At 38.5% G+C, this 26,833-nt stretch overlaps 1 protein-coding gene across 2 annotated transcripts; it reads right to left on the bottom strand.

Annotated features, from left to right (window-relative positions):
• Positions 1–3,784: 3,784 nt before the first annotated feature.
• LOC124885007 (NLR family CARD domain-containing protein 3-like) lies at positions 3,785–26,833 on the bottom strand. Of its 2 annotated transcripts, XM_047393137.1 has the most exons (13): positions 26,723–26,833; positions 26,352–26,640; positions 18,996–19,065; positions 18,167–18,271; positions 17,546–17,650; positions 16,941–17,060; positions 15,397–15,475; positions 15,021–15,246; positions 12,966–14,760; positions 11,933–12,106; positions 7,883–8,056; positions 5,366–5,412; positions 3,785–5,231 (listed from the first exon to the last, which is right to left on the bottom strand). In XM_047393137.1, exons 3-13 carry the CDS (start codon positions 19,016–19,018, stop codon positions 4,708–4,710), a joined length of 3,372 nt encoding a protein of 1,123 aa, XP_047249093.1. In that variant the 5' UTR covers positions 19,019–19,065; positions 26,352–26,640; positions 26,723–26,833; the 3' UTR covers positions 3,785–4,707. The 2 variants fall into 2 exon arrangements, with proteins under 2 accessions (XP_047249093.1, XP_047249092.1); XM_047393136.1 differs by lacking the exons at positions 26,352–26,640; positions 26,723–26,833 and adding an exon at positions 24,507–24,585.

Raw genomic sequence — 26,833 nt, 5'->3', positions numbered from 1 at the left:
CAGCTGCTTTTGCTTCACTGATGCTTCCCTGATTTTTTAATGAATCTGGGCTGTATTTGGTTAATCGGCTCTAGTTTAAACTCTGAAATACTTAGATTGCTCAAACCAGGACTGAGTTAAACTACAATGAACAGAGATTATTTAAAACACAGCATTACATCTTAGGATGTTTCCTGTATGTTTGCTTGGTAACTTCAGCTTTTTATTCTGCCCTATTAATTCTTATTACTAGCTGGGGCTCATCGTGAGACAATTCTTGTAGGAAGCTATATAAAGCAGTTTGAAAAAATAAAGGCTAAGCACTACATACTGTCATTGGCCTGCAACCAGTTTAAAACGTGTTTTTCCTGTTTTGTCAGGCTGGTTTTCCCCTGGCTATCATTTTTGAGAGGCTGTTGCCAGGACATTGTGATGATGATATTCTTTTACAAACACCATGTTGTCTGAAGCTTGAAAAGATTCTCAATCTTTCAGCACATTTGTAATGTCTGTATCTATTTTGGAATAAAAGAGATGCAGAAGTGAAAATATTCATTTCAAACCACAAACTAATATCAAGCAATGTTTAAGTATGGCTTTATTAAACTACAAGAAGATGTTGTGTCTAAATTTTATGATGCTCATGATCTTTGATCAATCAAGTTCAATGTGAAACAAAGAAAATCTACAGTTTGTTCAAACAATCTTACATGTTGAAAGAGAAGAAGAAGAAACTCTGCATGGAAGTGAGTCCACCAGACTGTGATTCAGGTGAGCTGCTTACAGGAATAGGTGTGTCATCTCTGATGGAGGAAGATCAGGTGGGAGGAGCAGCAACGGGAACAGCAGAGGAAGTTGTTGAACATTCCTCGAGATGGTATTGCATCTCTATCTAAAAGGGCATCAGAAATGGTCTAAATATGTTAGATTGCAGGGGTGTCTCTTGTGCACAGCCTTCTTCACATCAATTTACTGATATTCAGTCAGATTTTGGTCTGTGCTCTGATTGGGCCGTTCCAAAATTTTATCCAGTTCATTTGGGTGTATGCATTGGGTAAATGCTGAAAGAACCCAGATGATTTTGTGCCAACGTGACTGGTTTTTAAAAGTGTTTATATTTCACTTGAATTTGACCAGGGTGAAGAAGAAAAGCCCCTAAATATGATGCTGCTACCATCATGCTTCAGTGTGGATTTGTGTTGTTCTTTCACCAAACATACAGTACCTTTTACAATTATGTCCAATCATTTTTCTCCTTGATTTCTCCTTGATTTTGGAAACATTTATCTAACCTGGATGTGCTTGCATTTTTCATAAGAAAAGGCTTCCATCTTGCCACCTCACCCTTTAGCCCAGACACATAAAGACTATGTGAGGTTGTTGCATGTAGTACACAGCTGGTACTGGCCCCTGGCTGTGGGCCTCTTGGGAGCATTCCTGACATGTTTTCTTTAAGTCTTTGTCATGATCTGCACCTGTTTGTGTTTCTGTTAACCGCACTCATTGCTTTTTATGTAGTTCTTCTCACCTCAGCGTATCCGTGTCAGTAAGTTTCTCATTAACATTTATACATCCACTATGCGCCTGCCGATGTCCTGTTGCTGCTTTGGTCCTTCACCACCACACACCATGACAGTATTTTCACCAATTGTGGAGGGACATCCAGTGTACACACAAGTTTCTCCGCCTGACATTCTTGGGCATGTTCAATGGTCAATCTGAAGCTTTGGAAATTGTTTTGTATTCCTCATCTGACTGATACCTTTTGACAGTGGGATCTCCTGATGCTTTGGAAGCTGTCTGTGGACTAAGGCTTTTTTTGTTAGTTTTGACAAGGAAATGTCAGAAAAATGCCTCCTAGAACAACAGAACTTTGGTTGGGGTTTATGAGAGACATTTAAAATGATGAGTGTGCTGTATTTAATTCTGAACACAACACTAAAACTAGCTTGGGCACCTTAAAGCAGCATGTATCATAAATAACATCTAGAACATTAAATCTGCATAAACATGATTCATCACTTACATAAAACATTACTCAAACCTGGCTGCATCTGCTGATTGCTACAATCATTTTTAATAAAATATATCCCGCTTCATGAAAAATTTGGCCTGCTAAAACATTTTAATAGCATTTTAATAATTATTCAAATGTCAACATTTATCTGAAAATGATAGCACTAAGATGTTTGCTCTAATCAGTTTTCACAAACATTTAAAAAAATCCCTAAACCACTAAGTGTAATGAAGACAGATTAATCAGGAGTTTCAGGAAGTACTTTGAACCTAAACGACCTTGTTATGCAGCCTTTCACTGTTCATGGGAAAATAGATCTTTGTTTTTCATTTCTTCATTCTTCATCGTCTGTAGAGCCTCACCTTTGTTCGTTTCTAGTGAAAATGTTATCAAACTGGGTCCACTGGTACAGTGGGAAGAAAAAGTATTTGATACACTGCAGATTTTGCAGGTTTCCCACCTGCAAAGTATGTAGAAGTCTTTAATTGTTATCATAGGTAGTCTTCAACTGTGAGTGACGGAATCTAAAACAAAAATCCAGAACATCACATTGTGTTATTTTTAAGTAATTAATTAGCATTTTTTAAGTAATTAATTCTCATTTCCCACATTCTACCAAAACTATCTGTCATATTGGAGATGGCCGACTTGACCCACATGCAGAAAAACACGAGAAACAGAGAAGCGCTTCAGGAGCTTTATTTTCAGGACCAGGTATTGGAAACAGAATCTGCTGAGCGGCTGCAAGGGAACGGACGCAGGTAAGACACCACAACTGAAACCCTTAAACTGTACTCTGCAAGGGAGCTTACGGTCAGGTTGGGGCTGGTCCGCCAGGGAGAGAGATTACGATCCTGGAGGAGGCAATGGGCTACGCTGAGCCGCCAGAGCTGGGCAGTCTTGGGAGGACCGGAGGAGGGGGGACAGGGTTCGCCTGAAGCTGTGAGGAATCGTCCAATCCGGCAGCCAGCGGGGAAACAAGAGATCCAGAGTCCACGCACTGTTAGACGGTTCTCCTGAGGTCTCTTAATTTGGAACGAGGCTTGGGTAACCTGAGACAAAACAGACTATTAGTCAAGATACCAGACTTTCTCAGAGAAACAAATTTCTCTAAACCATGAAATTGGCCAGGTAGAAATACCACGAAGAGGCAAAACACTCAGGCATCGAAGTACTGGCTCGCCTCCCTCTTATAGTCCTTCAGCTGATGATAACATGCGAAACACCTGACCACCCTGATCCTTCAGCTCCTACAGCTCCTACTGGTGGAAAAAGGTTAGTAGCAGGCAAAAGATGACCAGGATCTGACACTATCAGATACAGTCCCGTCAGTTCGGTACACAGGTGTTGTTTTATACCTGAACACATGCAGAATGTTTATGGGTAGAATTAGGAGCAGAATGCAACTTAAAAGTGACACCAAAACAAAACAGAGAGGACTCCCAGCTATCACTAAACTATGCTATTTGAAAACGTTGAGGTTTTTAATGCAGCTGCAAAGAGGTGAACCAAACCCAAGCTAAACGTCAATGTACAAGTCTCTCAACAGTATTATGGTACACAACTCTCTGCACTTAAGTGAAATACTCAGCTGATACTACATCAAGCGAATGTAAACATTACTAGAAAAATGAGCTGACATCTAAATGGCTACATAAAGTATCTAATTAACCCAAACTCCATACATTGTTGAAGAAATCTGAGATATGATTCTCTCAACAGCAGCCCATTCAGATACAGGTGGGACACTAGGTTGTCTGAATATCAAAAAAAAAAAATACTCAGAAGTGATTTAGACATGTTTTATTCTCAAATATGGGCACAATCGCATTTACACATTTCTTGAACATTTTCAAGTAGTTATACTGTTGTGTGTTCTATCTATCTAGAGATTGACTTTGCCTACTTATACTATTTTACGAATTGAAAAAAATCTAAACTAATCTCCACCCAGTCCTAAACTGTGTACTTTTTTAAGTTTTAGAACATAATGAAATAATAGTAATAAAAAATCTAATTATGTATATGTATGTGTGTGTATGAAAAGATAAAAAGACAGTTAGAAAACTAAAAACATAATAAAAATATTTGCAAAATTGTAATTAGGAAACATGCTCAGTTTACATATTGCAATTTTAACGAGCTTATACAGTAGTTTTTCTACTGGAACAATACCTGATCATCATTCTTTGTTTTATACATTTGTTAATGAGACATAATTTCAGTTAACCAACAATCATAGGACATTTTAGGAAACACCACTTATAGAGAAAAGTAAAGACACCACATAGTGATCAAAATATAAGATATATAGTAAGTTACACAGTTAAAATCAAAACTTATAGTATAACTAGATGTCTAAAGTAATTCTTTCCCTGTTAGACATTTTTACATAAAACATGTTACATAAAATATCCAGTTTGATGTAAAAATGACCTGTTGATATAGTTTAGTGACACACATTTATTCTCAACACTGAAAGCAATACATCTGTAATTTTAAACAATCGTCATTAAAGTACGGTGCTGTCTGGGTTCTCTTGTTAATCTTCCAGGAACTGCTTATCTTTTTTGGTCAACAATGGTAAAAAATACCATTAAACAGTCACACATCTGGAAAAATCTTTTTTTTCCTTCGAGCTCTTGAAGACAGACTTTTTTGTCGTTAGATAAGTGTCAAAAGACTTCTCTGACAGGAGGAGGTTTTTACTCTCAACACAGGAGCACAGTGGAACCGGGAGTCCATACTGCAAACCCAGGATGCAGAAGTTCAGTAAACGATGTGTTGAAGGTGTGGAGGTGGAACAGTTTGTCAGAGGAGACACAATAGAAGGACAGAATACCAGCATCACAATCCACATACACTGCTACTTTTTCAAAGACAGAGGAGGAGGTGCAGGGTGTTTTCTCATTATTGTGCCAGACAGAGTAACCATCATCATCAGAGCAGCTTAGACTCCAGGACTGATTATTCCCTCCTAATACACAGTCATCACTGTCTCCTTTCCTGCTAATTCCTTTGTAACTCACAGATATGAAAACCTCGCCTTTCCATTTGACCTCCCAGTAACAACGGTTTTCCTTTATATTTGGACAAAGCAACTGAGGAACATCAAATCTCTCTGGACCATCAGGATATGGATTGTCCACTTCCCCATTTGTTGCCCTCCTGTTTCGGTCAGATAGTATGAGATCTTTGCTTACTGTGTTTGTGTCAATTGTGAAGTTACAGGAATCTAAAGAAGAGAGAACAAACACAAGTCATCAGCAATTATTGATCATTTTTGACTCTTGGACAACACCGAAGTGAATGATTGGACATCTTGAATGTGGTTTTGTGTTGCTTTGCCGTCATGAAAACAATACTTACATTTTTTCAAACCTTTTGACAACCATTTTCCTCCTGCAGGCTTCAGTCTGAAATGAGAAAAGATGAGGGAAGGGGGTAAAGTGTGAATGTATGGCCAACAGTCTCTTTCAGCAGGTAAACAATATGTTAACGGAGGGTCTTGGACACAAATTGGTTTGCACTGAGAAAAGAGGCATATAATGTTTGAATGGAGCAAGTCTCTGTCCTGTGGTTGCAACATAAAACTGAGAGTCTCTTTATTGCCACAGATAGCGGTATTCCTGGCATTAAGCAGCACCTAGGCAGCCTTACTCAGGCATCAAAACCTAATGTGAGAAATCTAGGAGTCATTTTTAAAGAAGCAATGTCTCTAGAACACCATCTTAAACAACTTTTAAAGACCTGCTTCTTCCAGCTGTGGAGTATCGCCAAGCTCCGATCAACTGTCTCAACAACGAGCTTGACATGTTAATTCATGCTTTTGTTTCATCAGGTTTAGACTACTGTAATAGTATATTCACTTCTAAACAAGAAGGAGGTGGCCCGTTTCCAGCTGGTCCAGAACTCGGCTGCAAGGATCCTGACGTGCACTAACACCAGAGCTCACATTACCCCCCACATTACCCCTGTCCTAAAATCTCTTCACTTGTTAAAAACAAGCATTTAAACCTAGCGGGGGCTCTTATGACAGACTGTTGTTATGATGCATTAACTTTATTTGTTTTTTTAAATGTTGCTTTACCTGTATTTTTACTGTGAAGCACTTTTTACTGTGACTGCAGTCTGAGAAATATCCTATATAAATAAAACCTATTTACTTACATACTTACATTACATTACACCATAGTTTGATGTGGTGGAGTTTTCTAAAAGAAGTATGACCTACAATTGATAAACTTCTGTTTGGAAACCGTAAGCTGTCAAAGATCCAATTCAAGTGAAGAACAGCCATTACTACTAAGGGTTTGTGAGTAAACACAACTTCACAATTTCCTATAAATAATACGCAGAAGATATTTGCAGAGGCGATTATGCAGGGAAATTTATGCAATAACAATATAACAAAATCATTTGTCAGAATGAATCACACATGGACATATACAGGGGTTGGACAATGAAACTGAAACACCTGGTTTTAGACCGCAATAATTTATTAGTATGGTGTAGGGCCTCCTTTTGCGGCCAATACAGCATCAATTCGTCTTGGGAATGACATATACAAGTCCTGCACAGTGGTCAGAGGGATTTTAAGCCATTCTTCTTGCAGGATAGTGGCCAGGTCACTACGTGATACTGGTGGAGGAAAACGTTTCCTGACTCGCTCCTCCAAAACACCCCAAAGTGGCTCAATAATATTTAGATCTGGTGACTGTGCAGGCCATGGGAGATGTTCAACTTCACTTTCATGTTCATCAAACCAATCTTTCACCAGTCTTGATGTGTGTATTGGTGCATTGTCATCCTGATACACGGCACCGCCTTCAGGATACAATGTTTGAACCATTGGATGCACATGGTCCTCAAGAATGGTTCGGTAGTCCTTGGCAGTGATGGGCCCATCTAGCACAATATTGGGCCAAGGAAATGCCATGATATGGCAGCCCAAACCATCACTGATCCACCCCCATGCTTCACTCTGGGCATGCAACAGTCTGGGTGGTACGCGTCTTTGGGGCTTCTCCACACCGTAACTCTCCCGGATGTGGGGAAAACAGTAAAGGTGGACTCATCAGAGAACAATACATGTTTCACATTGTCCACAGCCCAAGATTTGCGCTCCTTGCACCATTGAAACCGACGTTTGGCATTGGCATGAGTGACCAAAGGTTTGGCTATAGCAGCCCGGCCGTGTATATTGACCCTGTGGAGCTCCTGACGGACAGTTCTGGTGGAAACAGGAGAGTTGAGGTGCACATTTAATTCTGCTGTGATTTGGGCAGCCGTGGTTTTATGCTTTTTGGACACAATCCAGGTTAGCACCCGAACATCCCTTTCAGACAGCTTCCTCTTGCGTCCACAGTTAATCCTGTTGGATGTGGTTCGTCCTTCTTGGTGGTATGCTGACATTACCCTGGATACCGTGTCTCTTGATACATCACAAAGACTTGCTGTCTTGGTCACAGATGCGCCAGCAAGACGTGCACCAACAATTTGTCCTCTTTTGAACTCTGGTATGTCACCCATAATGTTGTGTGCATTTCAATATTTTGAGCAAAACTGTGCTCTTACCCTGCTAATTGAACCTTCACACTCTGCTCTTACTGGTGCAATGTGCAATCAATGAAGACTGGCTACCAGGCTGGTCCAATTTAGCCATGAAACCTCCTACACTAAAATGACAGGTGTTTCAGTTTCATTGTCCAACTCCTGTATGTCTTTGTTAGTGTTTAACAAACACTCTAAGTTTTATGTTCAGTGTGTCCACTAGCTTTCGATAAAACCTAAGGATATTTATATATGGACAGGAGCTGAGTGAATCGCAAGCTGTTTCACCTGTACTGTATATTATGTCTGCAATAGATCTCTCTATGGGTCTACCTGAGTGTTTCCAGTCTCCATTCTGAATTTTCCCTGTTATCTGACAGAAGTTTTTCTGCTGAGGCTCCTAAATGATTGAAGCTCAGGTCCAACTCTCTCAGATGGCAGTAGTTGGAGCTCAGTGCTGTGGCCAGAGAATGGTAGCTCTCTTCTGTTATTAGACAGCCTGACAACCTGCAGAAATACAAGTTATTTAAAGATGATCACATTACAGTAGAATCCGTACTTCAGGTGTGATCAAACAGGGATAAAACATAGTTATACTGGTCATTTAAAGATAGATTAAAGAAAAAAATTATATTCTTTTAAGGATTATGATTATTGATTAATTAATGTTTATCAAAAACTATAATTTAAAATCACAATTCAGAAAATAATTTCTTAACCAAAAATCATTACTTGCGAATAGAAATCAAAGATTTCCTCTGGTGTTTTGATTATGGGCTCAAAGCCTTTAATAATTACAATTGGTAAATTATTTTGAATAATTGATAATTATTAACCAAAAACCATGCTAAATGTCACTATTTAATCAACCGTTTCATCGAAGGTGGGGAACTTAGACCTTATTTTTACAGATAAATCGCTTTTGCTCAAAATAAACACAAATGCTTTCTCTTTATCTATGTGAATATTTATTAAATAAACAGCCCTGATCCACATAGCTATTCTGATTCAATAATCTTCACCTAATCAAGCATGCAAACGTCTACACAAAAAGGGGTAAAATAATTAACCAAACAAGATAAAACAACATCACAGTCATAAAACCCCAAATGTTGGACTTCAGTGAAACACAAAGGGTCGTAAAACTTTTAGGCGGCTACCAGTGGAAAAACACTAAGAGTGAAGACAATGGAACTGAATGCTCCACCATGAGGTTCTAGCAGTCCAACTTTAAAGTTCACCTGAGTCTGCGCTCAGGTGTTCAAAACATAGTGAGATACACACAGCTTCAAAGCACGGCGGCTTTCAGAGTCCAACAGCGGTCAAAGCTTCAATAAGACATTGTATGCACATACAAATTAGAACACATTGGACTTCAATAAGTGGCTATTCTAAATAGCCCTAAAATCCTACTCTATCCTGTCCAAGCTATTTCTATCGTACTAACAGAAATAAAACCAGAACGGAATTACTTGGTGTCGTCTTGGAGATTTGCTATATGTCCGAAACAAACTCAAAAACAGTTGGCTTGTGAGTTTCTTCTCCAGAACAATGCGTGCCTCTGTTGCGTAGTAACCGCTTCTCAGTTTCCGGCGGGAGAAAAAGCAATGGTGAAGCTAGGGACATACAGCAAATGTCGGCAGGTCCGGGACTCGAACCCAGGACAGCCACGTCGAGGACTAAGTCCTCCGTACATGGTTCGCATGCTTAACCCCTACAACACCCACTTCCTGTTAACCTCAACGCATGCTGGGAGGTGTAGTAGCAGACGATACTGGGAGGTATAATAGCAAAACAAACAGTCCAACACTCTGTAGGTTATGAATGATGCTTAATGTTTTTAAATTATAACCTTTGAAAGGGCATGTGCACAGACAAACCTCTAAAGATGCTCAAACACCTGCCCATTTGCCCTGGATGAAAAAAGTGCCCTTTCTGCTGAAGTCCAATTTTTTTCTTCATTCATCAATATTTAAAAATAAAGATGACCCTTTCTGCCATCTATTACCCCCAAAAGTGTTTTGATATTTGATGGGCATTTATCTGAGTTCTTGTGAGAATTCTGCAGCGTTTTGGCAAAATTAACCACAATCCTCATAGCATCACTGAAAACAGTATGTGGCTTCTGGCCCAGTGTTTCCCAGAAAAAAACAATATTTACAATATTTTAGAATTATAGCATCCTGGCCAAAACATGTAGGAAATGTCACCTTCAGTCAATGAGTTCTTTTCATGTGAACATTTCTATTTTAACAGTTAAGTAATCATTTTGCTAAGTAATTAACGTTGCAAACTAATATATGTAGAAGGCTAACTATAATGCTCTATGATATAGAGCAGCACACAAAAAGTTATGAATAAATAGCAAGCTGTTACTTAGCTGTCTATTGGATTTTATTAGCATAATAAAAGGCCAATTGTCATCACCCGAAAGGGGTTTTTGATTTGAAATGAAAGGTAGGTCTTAAGTAGTACTACATGACACTGTGGTGAGGTAAACTATATTGCCAAAAGTATTGGGTCACGCCACCAAATCAATGAATTCTAATGTTTTAATCACTTCCATGGCTTTCCTGACCTCAACCTTTTTAAAAACCTTTGGGATGAATTAGAGTGCAGGCTTCAGTTCTGATTTTCTCATCTACACACCCCTAAACCTAGTGGAAGATGGTTACAGAATAGTTAAAGTTGCTATTGTTAACAGAGGGTCCAGCAACAAATTGGACCTTCTAGATTAAGATTTGGATGTTGTCAAAGTGATGTACATGTAAAAGTAGACAGACAAATATTTTTGGCAATATAGTGTATTATGATATTGGTAAAGATATATTATTAGTGTAATGCTTCAATTCTGTCAGAAAGCAGTGTTCTCCGCTTCATAGAGATTCAGTGAGTCACTCTTGATTATTATGCACAGCACAACATTGATTTGTTTCCTTTGCTAATTTTGCAGGATAATGCCAATAAAAGCGAGGCTACAAAAGCATAAACATATCCTATAGTGTTTTGTTTAATTTTTTTTATTTTATGAATACCTTTGGCGATGGGGGCCCTTATTTTTGGCTAGAGCACCTGCTGATTTTGATTGTGTATGAAATGTTCAGGACACAATTCACTTAGCTCTTACTACTTCAATAGAACATATTTCTTTGTTCTCTTAGAGTATGTACAAGCCTTTACAGTTGCTGAAGAGTGAACAGCCAGTTAAAATATAAATTGTCGGTGTTGGTGCGAGAGTGTCACCTAGCTAGCATTGATTTATCCACCTTATTTTGCTGTGTTTTTGTTGGATTGCTTTTTTCAAGTTAACACTTTACAGGTTGAGCTTAATATGTTTTTTGTTGTCTGTTTTCATAATCACACACACCGCTGCAGAGCTGCAGTACTTGTTTCACTGTACCGGGCTGGATCTTTAGTTGGACGAAATTTAATTTGTGCCCTCAAGTGTGTAGTGAACATGCATCCAAAGTGAAACAGAATTGTTTCTACAACCTTGTTCTGCTTCCATTGTTTACTAACACAAGAAGAACAAAGACAAATGTGGTTGAAAATTTTTAATCTGAAGTGACTACTGAAGATCTTGGATGTTAGGTCGTATCCCTTTTTCAACTAAAAGCCCTTGGAGAAAAATTCTAAACCCAGTGTTTTGGTTGGGCTAGAACCAACCACCACAGAAAAACTTTGGATTTTAAGGAATATTATCAGCACTGCTTAGTGGATATCTGGTTTGATTTTAGGTTTAAATATACAAGAGTAATGTAGCACCATCCTTTTATGATTTGGGTAAAAACTAATCAGTGCATGACATTCTGTTTTCCATCATTGACTGTATCCAAAACCTAATACAGAAAAGTGTCCCTTTAAAACATACCAATGCACCTTCGCCTTAGTAGAATTAAAAGCATAGAAATCTCCATATCAAAGTAAGTTATATTTTTATCTTTATATTATTGTAATTACATGACTGGTCCCACAACACATGAGTAGCCTGTCATTTGCATTTTAATGACAATGACTCTTTCACCCAAGCCCAATGAGGTGTGATCTTAAGATCACTGCGTATAGTATCCCATTTAAACTGTAAAGATTAATGTTACCACATATTTGCAGGAGCTTTGCAGCAGATCATTTGTTTACATGTAAGAATGCTGGTCTCCAAGTTGAGCGCAAATCAAGCAAAGCATCATAAGTCAAAGGAATAAGATGGACAGAGTAAATGTAGTTTAGATAAAATTTCATAGCAGGGCTTTACATTTGCAGAAGAAAAATATGCGAGAGAAGGTTAAATTTTAGTTTAATAAACTGTTTAGAGTATCCAGAAGCAGGAATCACTAAAGAGAGATACAGATGGAAGAGTGTTTCCTGGCAAGTTGTGATCCTGACCTTAGAATGTCCAGTTTGCACTGTGGACTCTTCAGCCCTTCCGATAGAAACTCCACTCCTGTATCGAACAGGTCGTTGTTACTCAAGTCCAACTCTCTTAGACTGGAGGACTGTGAGCTGAGAACTGTGGACAAATATTTACAGCTTTCTTCTGAGAGGTTACAGCCACCAAGCCTAAAAGTAAAATAAAAAAAAATAAAAAAATGTACATTAACTTGAGCAGTAAAATAAATGTTCAAACTCCAACTTAATTTGGTTGATTGGTTGTTGGTGTTGCAAAGTGCTGTGATGTCTTTCTTGTGAACTGGGACATAATGGTAATGGTCTACATATACCTTGCAAGGGAAAATGTGAATTCTGTATTTGCACATTTTTATTATACTGTATTTTGATTGCTTGTATAAAGTTGTAGATTACGTGCAGCAATTGTCGAGTAACCTAAACACATTTTGTTAGCTACCTTCTACAAGTGGTGGCATATTCCATTACTACAACATATTGTTGATAATATTCAAAGTGACTGAAATGGTAAATTGACTGAACTTGTAAAGCACTTTTCTAGTCACTGCCCACTACTGCCCACTGAAAGTGCTTTTACAATTCAACACACATTCAACCATTTACACACCAAAGCACAGACTGGTTGGCATCTTGAGGTTTAATGTCTTGCCCAAGAATACTTTAACCGGTTGTGGGGGAAGTTATCAAACTCATAACCTTGTGATTACCAGTGAACACTTTTCTCATTAAGCCAGAAACTAATAATGATCATATGACCACTGGGGAAAATACTAACAGCTCTTTGAGAGTTTATTTTGTTGCAGCTAAACCTAGCTGAAAGGTCCGCTGTGTATCAGCAATGATAAAATTTATTTAAACATAAATAATGAATAAATGATAATGCCAGTAAATTTTCATTTAAATTCAGATTTTAATTAAATTAAACTAAAATTGTCTTAATATAAAATTTCCTTTGTTAGCCAGAAATAAATGTATTTTGAAAATGTGTACGTTTGACTACAAGTATACGTACAGAGCTTTGTTGGAGGCTTTGACCACTGGCAGCAGCCTCAGAAGAACCTTCTCTGAAGCTGAGAACTTCCTCAGGTCAAACACATCCAGATCTTCTTCTGATGACAGTAAGATGAAGACCAGAGCTGACCATTGTGCAGGGGATAACTTCTCTGTAGATAGACTCCCTGAACTCAGAGATTGTTGGATTTCCTCCACTAGAGAATGATCATTCAGTTCATTCAGACAGTGGAACAGGTTGATGCTTTTCTCTGGAGACATATTCTCTCCGATACTTTTCTTTATGTACTGGATTGTTTCCTGATTGTTCTGTAAATTACTTCCTGTTTGTGTCACCAAACCCTGTAGAAGATTCTGATTTGTTTGTACTGAAAGACCCAAGAGGAAGCGGAGGAACAAGTCCAGATGTCCATTTGGATCTTTTAAGGTCTTTTTAATGGCACTCTGATGGAGATTTATTAGTTTTGGTTTCTTATAAAATGAAGAAATCTTAGAGGTTACTTGTTTTTCTTCCATCACATTAAGACAGGAGTTGATGAAGGTCAGATGGACATAGAGAGCAGCCAGAAACTCCTGAACACTCAGATGGACGAAGCAAAACACCTTGTGCTGGTATAGTCCTCTCTCCTCTTTGAACAACTGTGTGAAAACTCCTGAGTACACTGAAGCTGCTCTGATATCGATGCCACACTCTGCAAGGTCTGCTTCATAGAAGATCAGGTTTCTTTTCTGCAATTGCTCAAAAGCCAGTTTTCCCAGAGACTCAATCATCATCTTGCTATCTGGACTCCAAAGTGGATCAGTTTCTTTCCCCTCATCATACTTTACTGTCTTTACTTTGGTATGAACTACCAGGTACTGGATGTACATCTCAGTGAGACTGTTTGGCAAATGTCCTCCCTGTTTTGTTTTCAGCACATCCTCCAGAACCGTAGCAGTGATCCAGCAGAAGATTGGGATGTGGCACATAATGTGGAGGCTCCGTGATAACTTGATGTGGGAGATAATCTTGCTGGTCTGCTCCTCATCTGTAAATCTCTTCCTGAAGTACTCCTCTTTCTGTGGGTCAGTGAACCCTCTGACCTCTGTTACCATGCCAACACACTCAGGAGGGATCTGATTGGCTGCTGCAGGTCTTGTAGTTATCCAGAGGCGAGCAGAAGGAAGAAGATTCCCCCTGATGATGTTTGTCAGCAGAACTTCCCCTGAGGTGGACTCTGTAACATCTGTCAGGATCTTCTCGTTGGTGAAGTCCAGAGGAAGTCGACACTCATCCAGGCCATCAAAGATGAACAGAACCTGGAAGTCTTCGAATGTGCAGATTTTTTTTGTTTCACTAAAGAAGTGATGAACAAGTTCCACCAAGCTGAACTTTTGATCTTTTAGCAGATTCAACTCTCTGAATGTGAATGGAAATATGAAGTGGATGTCCTGGTTGACCTTATCTTCAGCCCAGTCTAGTACAAACTTCTGGGTTAAGAGTGTTTTCCCGATGCCGGCCACTCCCTTGGTCATCACGGTTCTGATTGGTTGATCTCTTCCAGGTGGGAGTTTAAAGATGTCTTCTTGTCTGATTGTTGTTTCTGGTCTGTGTGGTTTCCTGGAAGCTGCTTCAATCAGTCTGACTTCATGTTCTTCATTGACGTGTCCACTTCCTCCCTCTGTGATGTAGAGCTCTGTGTAGATCTGCTCCAGAAGAATTGGGTTTCCTGCTTTAACAACCCCCTCAAACACACACTGGAACTTCTTCTTCAGAGATGATTTAAGTTGACGTTGGGAAACTGCAGTAAAAAGTTCTAAATAAACACAAACATAAGTATTCTGTAATTATTAATTTAAAAAATAAAAAGTATATAAACTTTGCATCCTATGTCCTGGGACTTTGCATCTATAGTCTAAAGTGGCTGAATAAAAGGAAAACTGATTTCCTTGTTTCCTAAAGATGTTGTACATCAGGTCCAAAACTCTCTCTCTTTAACTGTGTACAGATAAGAGATGAAACATCTTCAGGAAATAACATCTTCAGCATGTGTAATATTTGTAGAAATCCTCTTACTGTTCTGCAGACGGTCAGCCAGCTTTTTTTTTTTCAATGTCTTTAGGAAGTTCAGTGTGATCTTTAAAAGTGCCTCTTGGTTGCTCCTCTGCTCTTCATCCTCATTGCCCAGCACCTCTTCCTCCTCCCACTGACTGTCTAAAGATTCTGTGTGGTCTGGACCAAGAACTTTCTGGATTCTCTTCAGCTCGCTCTTCACATAAGAGACAATCTCTTTCTCCAGCAGCTGGAACAAATTAATAAATGAATGACTCCACAGACTCCACGGTGCCAGATATTAGATTGGAAAGACTGATAAAACTGTGGTCTCCAAAGCACAGGATGGAGATGTTTCTGAACAGGACAAACATAAAGTAGTTGTTGTACATGTATAGACCTCAAATGTATACTCCAGCTGTTGTTCATGGTGCTTTGCAGATTCGCCACTGGGAACCCTTGAGCTCTGCTGGTCCACTCTGTGCAGGAATCATACAAAATTAGCTCACATTATCTGCCCACACAGAGACAAGTTCATTAATGTAAAGTTCATTTGAATGTGCAAGTGAAAGAAAGCCTGAAGTAGATGATAAAAGACACCAAACTAACACTCGTACAATATTGGCCAATAACAATGTATTTAAATATTTACATAAATGTTGTCTGACTGAAGCTAAGTTTAGATCCGTGTAACACACAGTTTTAGGTACACCAGCACACATGGCATAAGAAACAGCATCCTAAAAATTTTCAGTGAAGGGAAACTTAAATTCAAAAGGAGTCAACGTGACCTGTTGAATGATGCTGTTTATCAATTAGGTATCCAGATCTACAGTGGGAAGAACAAATATTTGATACAATGCTGATTTTGCAAGTTTTCCCACTTGTAAAGCATGTAGAAGTCTTTTGATTTTTATCATAGGTACACTTCAGCTGTGAGTGAAGGAATCTAAAACAGAAATCCAGAAAATCTGAAGTCTTCACCCAGCACTTTCTGGACTTTGAAACTCATTGAAATGCATTGTTTATAGAAACAAGGCAATATTCAGCTAAAATCTCCTCAGGTTTAGCAAGGTAGTCTTGCAGCGATGAATTTGGTCATGTCAGAGTTAGTCTTTCTACAAAAATGTTGAATGGTGTGAGTAGATCAGTGGCTACAAAGGTGGCTTTATGTTCTTCTTGATAGGCTTCTTCCTCTCAGTTTTCATTCAAACATAATCATTGAATGCTCCTGCTCATAGTGGCTGGTGGATCATGTTGCCTTAGAGAACATAAATGTCTGACTGAAAATAATAGATCTTTAGGGTCAGAGACTTATTAGTTACCGATGGCCTGAGATCAACCATCGGTGGTGTTAACCGTGATGTTGCAGCTTCCATGACACATCCGACAACCGTCAGTCTTTACGCTTTCACTGTTTGCAGAAAACTTACACACAGTTTCACAACAGTGAGCTCATGTGAAAAACATGTTGAAAAAAAATCATCCACTAAATCAGCATACATGAGTCAGTTAAAGACAGCTCTGCTCTCTGGTGGAGAAGGATGCTCTAAGTTAAATTTAGGATCTCAGTCCTTGGACAAATCTTTTGCGAAGGACAGACAGCTGAGTTCATGATCAGGTTCAGGATTGAAGTCCTGGTCCATCTTGATTAAAAAAAATTTTGTTGGAATTGATGCTTTTACATCAATATTTCAATACATTTCAATGCAAACATCATGAATCACTTTATTCAGTAAAATAATTTGAAAACAGAATAATTGGCAATCGGTCAATTGGTGTTTTGAAAGAGTCAAAAATTCAAAACAAATAAAATAAAATCAATCAGTCAATTAGTACATTGTTTAATCTCTGATGTTCTGGTATTAAACCAAACCACACGCTATTGAACAGTCCCATACAGATATATAATCATTTCTTTTCAAACAGTCACAAACAGCTCACCTCTCTGCGGATGAAGGTTGCTCTGATCTAAAGTTAGGAGCTCTGTCCTTGGAAATATCACTTGCAAAGGACAGACAGCTGGGATCATAATTTGGTTCAGCATTGAATTCCTGGTGCATCCTGATAAAAAAAGCAGTTGTTGAAACAGATTCAGCAAAATTCTGTTTGCCTGAGAAATGAAAAATGAATGAGTGTAATTATCTTTAAACACTCAAAAGAAAAGGTCATGATGCCCTAGCTTGCATAAGAATCAGTGTAGCTGTAAAATAATTTACAAACAGAAATAATTTCCTTTTCATATTCATTCAGCCTGGTTTATAACTCAGAATATTTTACTCCTTGTATGATTTCCAATTTTGTTAAATATAAACAGAAATGTCAGTGAAAAAGCCAGGCTTTCAAGAACACAGTAATCTTCAATGCTTTTACGTCAATATTTCAACATATTTTAGTGCAAACACCATAAATCTATACATCAATGACCATTTCTGTGTCAATGAAACGGCTTATTTTCTTGTAAAATGTGTGTAAAACATTGCTGAACCTATGCTGCCATGCAGAAATGAAATCATTTCACACAGGCACAGCGGTTAGAAACAGCGCACCTCTTTGAAGGAGAGGTTTGGACGGATGGAAAATAAAACGTCTCTGTCGACTGACAGCTAGGTTCAAATTCTGGTTCATGTTTACGTTTCAGTCCCTGAAGTGACCTGAAAGAAGAACACATTGGCGTACAGTCAGTAAATCTGTTTGCGTAAATACTTAAATATGCTTCAAAGATTTTACTGTTCACCTTATTTCAATTTAATTATGTAGCAGCAGTTCTCAACAAACATCATCTCAAAGCACTTTACAGTTGAGTGCAAATTATATGTAAATCAACACAACTCATTCTAAAACAATCCAGTCATACAATCACATTCAGACATGCATCAGTCAAAGATACAATGTATTGGTTTAACTTAACTTATCAGAACCCACCAAATATTTCCGCTGACTGCAATTTAATTAGTTTTCATATAATCTAATATAGTTTAAAAACTGTATAATTGGTAATTTGTCAGATGAAAGTGTTTTGAAAGTGTCAAACATTTACTAAATCAATCGATCAGCTAGTTTTAAGTACACAAAGTTTAATCTGTAATGTTCCTTTAATCAGTTGAACCTCATGCTATTGAACAGTTTCGTACAGATATATAATAATCACACAGTCACAAACAGCTCACCTCTCTGAGGATGAAGGTGGCTCTGATCTAAAGTTAGGACCCCAGTCCTTGGAAAAATCACTGCTTAGGGATACATTGCTGGGTCCAGGTTCAAGCTGTTTGGTCCTGCACAAAAAACAGATGTTGAACTAGATTCTATAGAAATGTGACATTCAGTCTTTTGAAATGTAGAATGGAAAGATAAAACTAGAGACACAGTGCCCCACATTTATGAAATGAGAGAATATCTCACTCTAAAATATTTTTTTACTGGTCAAACAATTGGTAAAAATTCAAAAGTAATTATCTGATTAAACAGAGAGCTCTATTAATCCCTGGGTATGGTGCTGGTCTGATAGGTCTCCAAGTCAATACATGTCAAACAACAGTTCTCCAAACTTCCTCTTCCTCACCGGACATAAGACCCAATAAATCATCACTTTTTGAACTCATACTCATACTGGAGACTTTGATGCAAATATTTATTCGGGTGGCTATGTTGTTGTGTATTGAATCCTGATCACATTAATGATTTCAGACAATGGAAATGAATATCGGTGTCATAAACTGCAAACCTGAACATATTGTGCTGTGTGACCTGCTAGTTTATTTAAGCTGGCTGTTCAGACCTAGACGTTTTCCAGTAGCTGTAATTTCCTATGTCCTGATCCGTCCATAATATCCCTGTTCTATAGGTGGTTTTCATCTCACCCTTAGTCTAATTAACATGTGTGGCTGTTTCTAACATTATTGCAGAGATCAGGTACTGTAACATACTGGAAATTGATAGTTTTTGTCTTATTTCTTTATATAAATGAACCATGTGTGAAAAAAGCTGTAGACATCTGACCTTTTGTTCCTTTTCTGCTCCATGCTGGCAAATTCACATCCACATCCGCTCAGATGGTTTCCATTTTAATCTGAAGAGGAAACACAAATCAGTCATCCACACATCATCTCTTATTACTGTTTGAGTCAGCTTTGCCGTGAAAGATCATCAGCTCCTTCGCTGATAGCTTTATTCTTTGCTTTAGTTGAATTCAGAGAGACAAGAAAGAGGCAGAGGAAGCTGCTGTACCTCTACCATCAATCCACTAGATGGAGTCATGAAGCTGCTGCCAGCATAGATATACTGTAATACCTAGAAACTTTAACTCGGTTCAACATCTGAAAGCATTTCAGCTTACAGAGAAAAATGATCTGTGTTTAAAGCATAAGGCTCAATATTACTCATTAGATTTTGGACAACTTTCGGAAAGAAAATCCTATCAGATTACATGTTAGATCTCAGGGAGTAAGAGGATACCAACGTCTAAAGGTTTGTTATGCAGCTAGGACTTAGTCTCAAGTAAGCTAATTTACTTAAAAATAAGTCAATTATACCTTCAAATCAGGCTAAATACTCTCCTTGAAAGGTACTTTGTCACCTGACTTAAATCCAGGATTACTACACTATTTTCAATTCAATTCAATTCAATTCAGTTTTATTTATATAGCGCCAATTCACAACACATGTTGTGTCAAGGCACTTCACAACAGTCAGGTACATACATTCCAATTAATCCTAACAATTGAACAGTGCAGTCGGAGTTGGCTTTTTATTCAAATTGGATAAAAAGTTTTTCTATCTAAGGAAACCCAGCAGATTGCATCCAGTCAGTGACTTGCAGCATTCACTCCTCCTGGATGAGCATGTAGACAGTGGACAGTCACTGGCGTTGACTTTGCAGCAATCCCTCATACTGAGCATGCATGTAGCGACAGCGGAGAGGAAAAACTCCCTTTTAACAGGAAGAAACCTCCAGCAGAACCAGGCTCAGTGTGAGCAGCCATCTGCCACGACCGACTGGGGGTTTGAGAGAACAGAGCAGAGACACAAAGAGAACAAAGAAGCACTGATCCAGGAGTACTTTCTATGGGAAGGAAAAGTAAATGTTAATGGATGTAGCTCCTTTAGTCGTTTCACTTAGAAAGAAAGAACAGATAAACTCTGAGCCAGTTTTCAAGGTTAGAGTCTGAAAGAGAGCACATATAATTAGTCACAGTAGAAGCTCAATCAATTTCCATGTCTAGGAGAGAGAAAGGGTTAAACACTAAAAGACAGGGCTATGTGGATCATCGGTAGAGGGTGAGCATTAAGTTGTTGCCAGCAGAAGCTTGGACAATGCCCTTCTCCAGAAAGGTGTCACAGGTAGACACAGTCAGGCCAGGTGTAGCTTCTAGGAAGAGAAAAGAGAGAACAAGGTTAAAAGCTGAAATAACAGCAAATAATGCAAAATTGGAGAGTAGTGTGAGAATGTAGCGAAGAGGGTGAAAGTGGTCGTTATGTCCTCCAGCAGCCTAAGCCTATAGCAGCATAACTACACAGATAGTTACCGTTCAGATTATTTAGTTAAACGGCGCTTATTTACAACAATGTCGTCTCAAGGCACCTCACAAAGGGTCCCACTGATGGTCATTGTTATTCTAAAAACCACAAGGATTGGGATACCTCTCTCTGTCAGACTGATTATAACCATTGGAAACGCGAAGGGGTCATACAGGTAGCAGAAACGGAGGGTGTGTTTGCACCTCAACCATAACTGAGCCGGTTTAGGCTAAACCTGACTCCCCCTTACTCCAACCAACAAGGAGGGAAGAAGACGGAGGTAAAAAATAAGGAAGATAGCTCAGGATAACCTAAGCCACTCTAACTATAAGCTTTATCAAAAAGGAAAGTTTTAAGCCTAGCCTTAAAAGAAGACAGGGTGTCTGCCTCACGGACTAAAGCTGGTAGCTGGTTCCACAGGAGAGGAGCCTGATAACTAAAGGATCTGCCTCCCATTCTACTTCTAGAGACTCTAGGAACCACCAGTAAACCTGCAGTCTGAGAACGAAGTGCTCTGTTAGGAACATATGGAACAATCAGATCTCTGATGTATGATGGAGCTAGATCATTAAGGGCTTATATGTGAGGAGGAGAATTTTAAATTTTATTCTGGATTTAACAGGGAGCCAATGAAGGGAAGCTAAAACAGGAGAAATACGATCTCTCTTTCTAATTTTCATCAGAACTCTTTCTGCAGCATTTTGAATCAGCTGAAGACTTTTAACTGCATTTTGTGGACATCCTGATAGTAAAGAATTACAATAGTCCAGCTTTGAAGTAACAAATGCATGGACTAGTTTTTCAGCGTCACTCCTAGATAGAATATTTCTAATTTTGGCAATGTTCCGGAGGTGAAAGAAGGAAATCCTAGAAACCTGTTTAATATGGGATTTAAATGACATGTCCTGGTCAAAAATAACACCAAGGTTTTTTACTTTATTATCAGAGGTCAATTTAATGCCATCCAGGTTAAGTGATTGACTAAGCAGTTTCATTTTTTAAAGACTCTGGTCCAAAGACGACAACTTCTGTTTTGTCTGAATTTAGAAGCAAAACATTTAACGTCATCCAAGTTTTTATATCTTCAAGACATGCTTGTAGTCAATCTAACTGGTTGGGCTCATCAGGATTTATGGATAAGTAAAGCTGAGTATTATCAGCGTAATAGTGAAAATTTATTCCATGCTGCCTAATAATTTGACCTATTGGAAGCATATATATATAGTAAAGAGAATTGCCCCAAGTACTGAACCCTGTGGTACTCCACAATTAACCCTGGAGTTTAAAGATGATTTATCATTTACATGAACAAACTGGAATCTGTCACACAGATAAGATTTAAACCAGCCTAGCGCTGTTCCCCTGATCCCTAAAGCATATTCCAGCCTTTCTAAGAGAATATTATGGTCGACTGTATCAAATGCAGCACTGAGATCTAACAGAACCAGAACAGACACAAGTCCATTATCTGAGGCCATAAGAATATCATTAGTGACTTTCAGCAGAGCTGTTTCAGTGCTATGATGAGCTCTGAAGCCTGACTGAAACTCTTCAAACAGGTCATTGCTGTGTAAATGCTCACACATTTGATTAACAACTATTTTCTCAAGAATGTTAGATAAGAATGGAAGATTGGATATAGGTCTGTAATTTTTCAAGTCATCTTGATCAAGCGAAGGTTTCTTAAGTAAAGGTTTAATTACAGCTAACTTAAAAGCTTGTTGTACATTTCCATTTACTAAGGATAAATGAATCATATCTAAAATGGGGCTGGTAATCAGAGGGAACACTTCCTTAAATAATTTGGTTGGGATTGGGTCTAACATACAAGTTGAAGGTTTAGATGAAGCTAATATTTCTGATAACTCAGGAAGCTCCACGGGATCAAAACAGTCCAAACACAAATCAAGTTCTGCAATTATTTCCAATGTTGTCTCGCTTGCTGAGGATGAAGTAATCATCTTCGGGAGTATGTCAAAGATTTTCTTTTTAATAGAATCAATTTTATTTAAGAAGAATCCCATAAAGTCATGACTGCTAAGAGCTAAGGGAATGGATGGCTCAACAGAGTTATGACTCTGTGTAAGTTTAGCAACTGTATTAAAGAGAAACCTAAGATTATTCTTGTTCTCTTCTATTAATGATGAGAAATAAGCTGTTCTAGCTTGGTGAAGTTTTAAAAAAAAAAACAGTAGGCTATTTTTCCAGATTAAGTAGGAATCCTCTAGGTGTGTAGAGTGCCATTTTCTCTCCAATTTTCTAACATTGTGCTTTAAAGTACGCAGCTCTGAATTAAACCAAGGAGCTAGCCTCCTATTAATGATTACCTTCTTTTTCAAGGGGGCTGCATTGTCTAATGCATCACGCAATGATGAAGAAACACTATGAACAAAAGATTCAATTTGTGAAGGGGCAGAAACAGAATTATTGCCCTCCATTGTGTTTTTCAGTGATAATGAGGAAATTAAAAGTGGAACAGAGTCTTTAAAGGTGGGTAGGTTTGTTAATGTTTTGATAAAAGCCAAATGAGTCTAAGATAGCATTAAACGCTATATTTAAGCTATCACTTTCAGCGTCTACATGAATGTTAAAATCCCCCACTATAACAACTTTATCTGTATTTAACACTAAATCAGATAAAAGGTCTGAAAACTGATCTAAAAATAGAGAGTAAGGGCCTGGTGGACGGTACAAAACAAAAAACAGAAGAGGTTTTAGTGCTTTGCAATTTGGATGAGGAAAACTAAGGATTAAATATTCAAAAGAGTTGTAGCTATTGATTGGTCTGGGGCTAATCAATAAATCGGACTGAAAGATGGTTGCTACTCCTCCTCCTCGCCCAGTAATTCGAGGAATGTGAAAATTTAAATAATTAGTAGGAGTTGACTCATTTATAGTAACATAATCCTCTTGCTGCAGCCAGGTTTCTGTGAGGCAAAATAAATCAATCTGATTGTCACAAATCAGGTCACTAACTAGCAATGTCTTTGAAGAGAGAGATCTTATGTTCAGTAAGCCACATTTAATTGTTTTATTTTTCTTTTTGGTCTGAGTTGTGTTTATTCTTATTAGATTTTCCTGATTTCCTCCTTTTAGATAATTTTTTAATCTATTCAATTTTGGCTGTGGGCAAGACACTGTCTTAATAGGGTAATGGGTGGGTAGCAGTACAGAAGTTGCAGAGAGGAGTGTTAAACTATGACCCTGCTTCCTGGTCTGAACCCTGGGTTGTGAGAGGCTCAACCTCACCAGAATATGTTGCTGTTTGTTCCCCAAAAGTGTCGGTGTTTACCAACACAGCACCATGCAAAGACTATTCATCAGAACATTAATTGAGAATATACACTTTATAGAACTTTATGAATAAACACATCACAGCCTACTATCTCTGTCGTCAGGTCCTGGCTATAAAGTTGCTTATTGGTGCTTTGAGCAGAACGTCAGGCTCGCCATACAACATAATTGTTGTAGGTTGGGAAATAGCTGCAGCAGAGGAATGTATCCGTCTAGAACATGATTCTCCTGTTCTGCTGGATTCTGTTCTTGACTGCTTCCAGAAATCTATTGCCGTCATTTTTCTTACAGAGACATAAACTGAAATCATGAGGTTTTTGTCCTAAATAAAAACATAATAAATTTTGAGCATATCCAGTACATTTTAAGGAAGCCTTTAAAAAAATCAGTTATATCCTCCATCTAAATATAACTTAACTAGAATCAAATCCAGTTCAACAGAGTCAACAGGAAGTTTATGTTACTGAGTTTTGTGGTGAAACTAAGGGTTGACTTCAAGACACTAAAAACATGAAGCGGTTTTTGCGAAGAAAACAAATACCCACAAGTCATTGACTTTTTTCATACTCAAACAATCCTCTAGATTAGTCTTCAGAATAGAAAAACGATACATTGCGTTAAAATAAGAAGAGAACATGTTCTCCCTGCATTAGAGAACAGAAAGAGATAAAAAATTAAACTAAAACAAAGCAAACTTACAGTTTGTTCAAACAATCTGAAATGTTGAAGAAGAGGAAGAAGCTCTTATTTTGACATCAGAGAGACTGCAATGCAGTTGAATTGCTCCCTGGAATCATGCAGCTCTTCACCCAGAGAAGACGGGTAGGAGGAGCAGGAGAAAAGTTCCTGGACGACATTCCTAAATGCTGGTGCAAAACAAGCTAATATACAGTGTATTCATGGTTTTACAGACCCATTCAATAAATTAGAATATTTTAGAAAAGTTTATTTATTTCCTCGTCATATCAACATACTTGTCCAGAACGGAGAGCCTGCTTGCTCAGAGCGACCTTTTGCTAATTAAAAAAAGCTGATCTGTCAGCTCAGAGCTTCCCCGCACACCTGCAAAAGTTTTGTCAGTTCCTTGAATGGTGAATGGTTTGTTTCCAGACAAAATAGGGTGCATTTCCTGCTCCTTTGTGGTAGTACTGGTGATGAAAGGTGATGGATCCAGGTGATTCTGACACTTTGAATTAATCCTCCCTGTTTTACCTTCCCCTCTTAGAATAAAGTAGGTATTAGAACACAAAGCTGATCCATTAAATTGCCATCATTTAATTTGTATCATGTCTGAGCTTTTTATTTGCTTAAACAGGCGACTGTGGCTTAGTGGGAAGAGTAGTTGTCTTGAAATCTGAAAGTTGTGGGTTTGATTCCAGCTTCCTCCTGTTTATGTTGTTATGCCCCTGGTCAAGGCACTTAACCTCATGTTGCCTACCAATCTGCGCGTCGTATGAATGTGAGTGTGATAGGGTGAATGTGGCTCTAGTGTGAAGGTCGGTATGATTAGAAAAGTCTTATATAAACTCAGTCCATTTACATTTGTCATAACTTTATTTTATGCATATGTTTTTATTTTAGATTTTGTGACACTAGCAGCGTTTATTTATTAGCAGCTGGACAGGTAGAAGGGCAGAGAGAAAGGGGGAAGACCTGCAGCAATTGGCACAGGGCCAGTAATTGAAGCAGGGACAACTGCATTGAGGACCATAACCTCTGCATATTGTACACCTGTCCTACCATTGAGACATGTTGTGCTTCCATGTGATGCTTTGTGTTTCTATCAAGTATTTTGTGTTTTCTTTGTTTTCCTGGAAAGAACATTTAATTACCATGTGTATAAATAGTGTGTTAAAGACAATTTTAGTGCCTTGCTTTCTACCTAATACTTTGCAGGATCTGATAAAAGTATTCAAACCCCTACTGTGTTGTTACATTACAGACTTGATCTATGGCAAGGATTAGGACAAATGGTTCTGTTTAGTCTTAGAGAGATGGCTCCTCAGCCTTCTCCAAAGCATTTATATGAGATAACATGTACGCCACACTGTGTAAGATTCAATTTCTTTTGTCAACATGTCTAGGAGAGAATTACAACAGGTTTTACCTCATCTCCCTCCACTGTGAGTCTGGGTCCCATGAGAATCACCTTGAAAGCTCTCTCTTGCAAGATATTAATAAAGCTGATTCTGAGTGACAATCATTGGTCCCTGTCTTGGCAAAAAATAAACTTTCTACAGGTGCTATAAAAATAAACATACCTTGCCTTCTTTATACTTAATTGGTAAATGTTTTATGACAAGAGAACAAATATTTGTTCTCTTATCATAAAAGTTTGTCATTGTCTGTTTAATTGTTTTGACCCACATGCAGAGAGACACTCAGGAGGCAGGAGAAAAGTTTAACAAGTTTTACTTTTACTGTAGTGAATATAGAACCGGAACCGAGTCTAGAGACACCAAACTGTACGGGAGAGATGAAAGGGGTAAGTAACTTTGCAGTTTGGTTGGGAAGCAATAGAGAATGACTGAGAATCTTGCTTACTGGAGATGCAGATGGGTTTAGACGAGGGAGGATGATGTGGAGCCAGGGAGAACGGTTGAGGCAGCTGCTGAGTCTGGTTAGATTTCCGGAGGCTTGATGTAGATTTAAATAGGTGGAGGGTGGGCAGGGTTCGCTTGTTGGAGGACGAAGAATTTGAGCTGTCAGCTAGTACTTGATCAAGGTAGATTTCTTGGAAGCTTGGGAACTTTGACTTTGGCAGGATTCAAAGCAGAGACTTTGAGCCAGGGGGGAAAGTTGCAGGAGCTTTGAGGCTTGGACTAGAATTCACCTAGAAAGGAGCACACGAAGAGGTAAATTACTGCAAGCTTTAGCAAGAACACAATACTTAAAGCTTGGCCAGATTAAGTTACCACAAAGGCAAACACTCAGGCGTTGGAGTGCTGACAGCTCCTTCTTGTTATACTCCTCCAGATGAGTAGAAATGAGGAACACCTGCTACCCTCCACACCGGAGGATCCCGG

This window comes from Girardinichthys multiradiatus, chromosome 19 (genome assembly GCF_021462225.1).
Source record: "Girardinichthys multiradiatus isolate DD_20200921_A chromosome 19, DD_fGirMul_XY1, whole genome shotgun sequence".
NCBI classification, from domain to species: domain Eukaryota; kingdom Metazoa; phylum Chordata; class Actinopteri; order Cyprinodontiformes; family Goodeidae; genus Girardinichthys; species Girardinichthys multiradiatus.
Note: the sequence above shows the minus strand (reverse complement) of the source record. Positions and strands in the feature narration are given on the sequence as shown.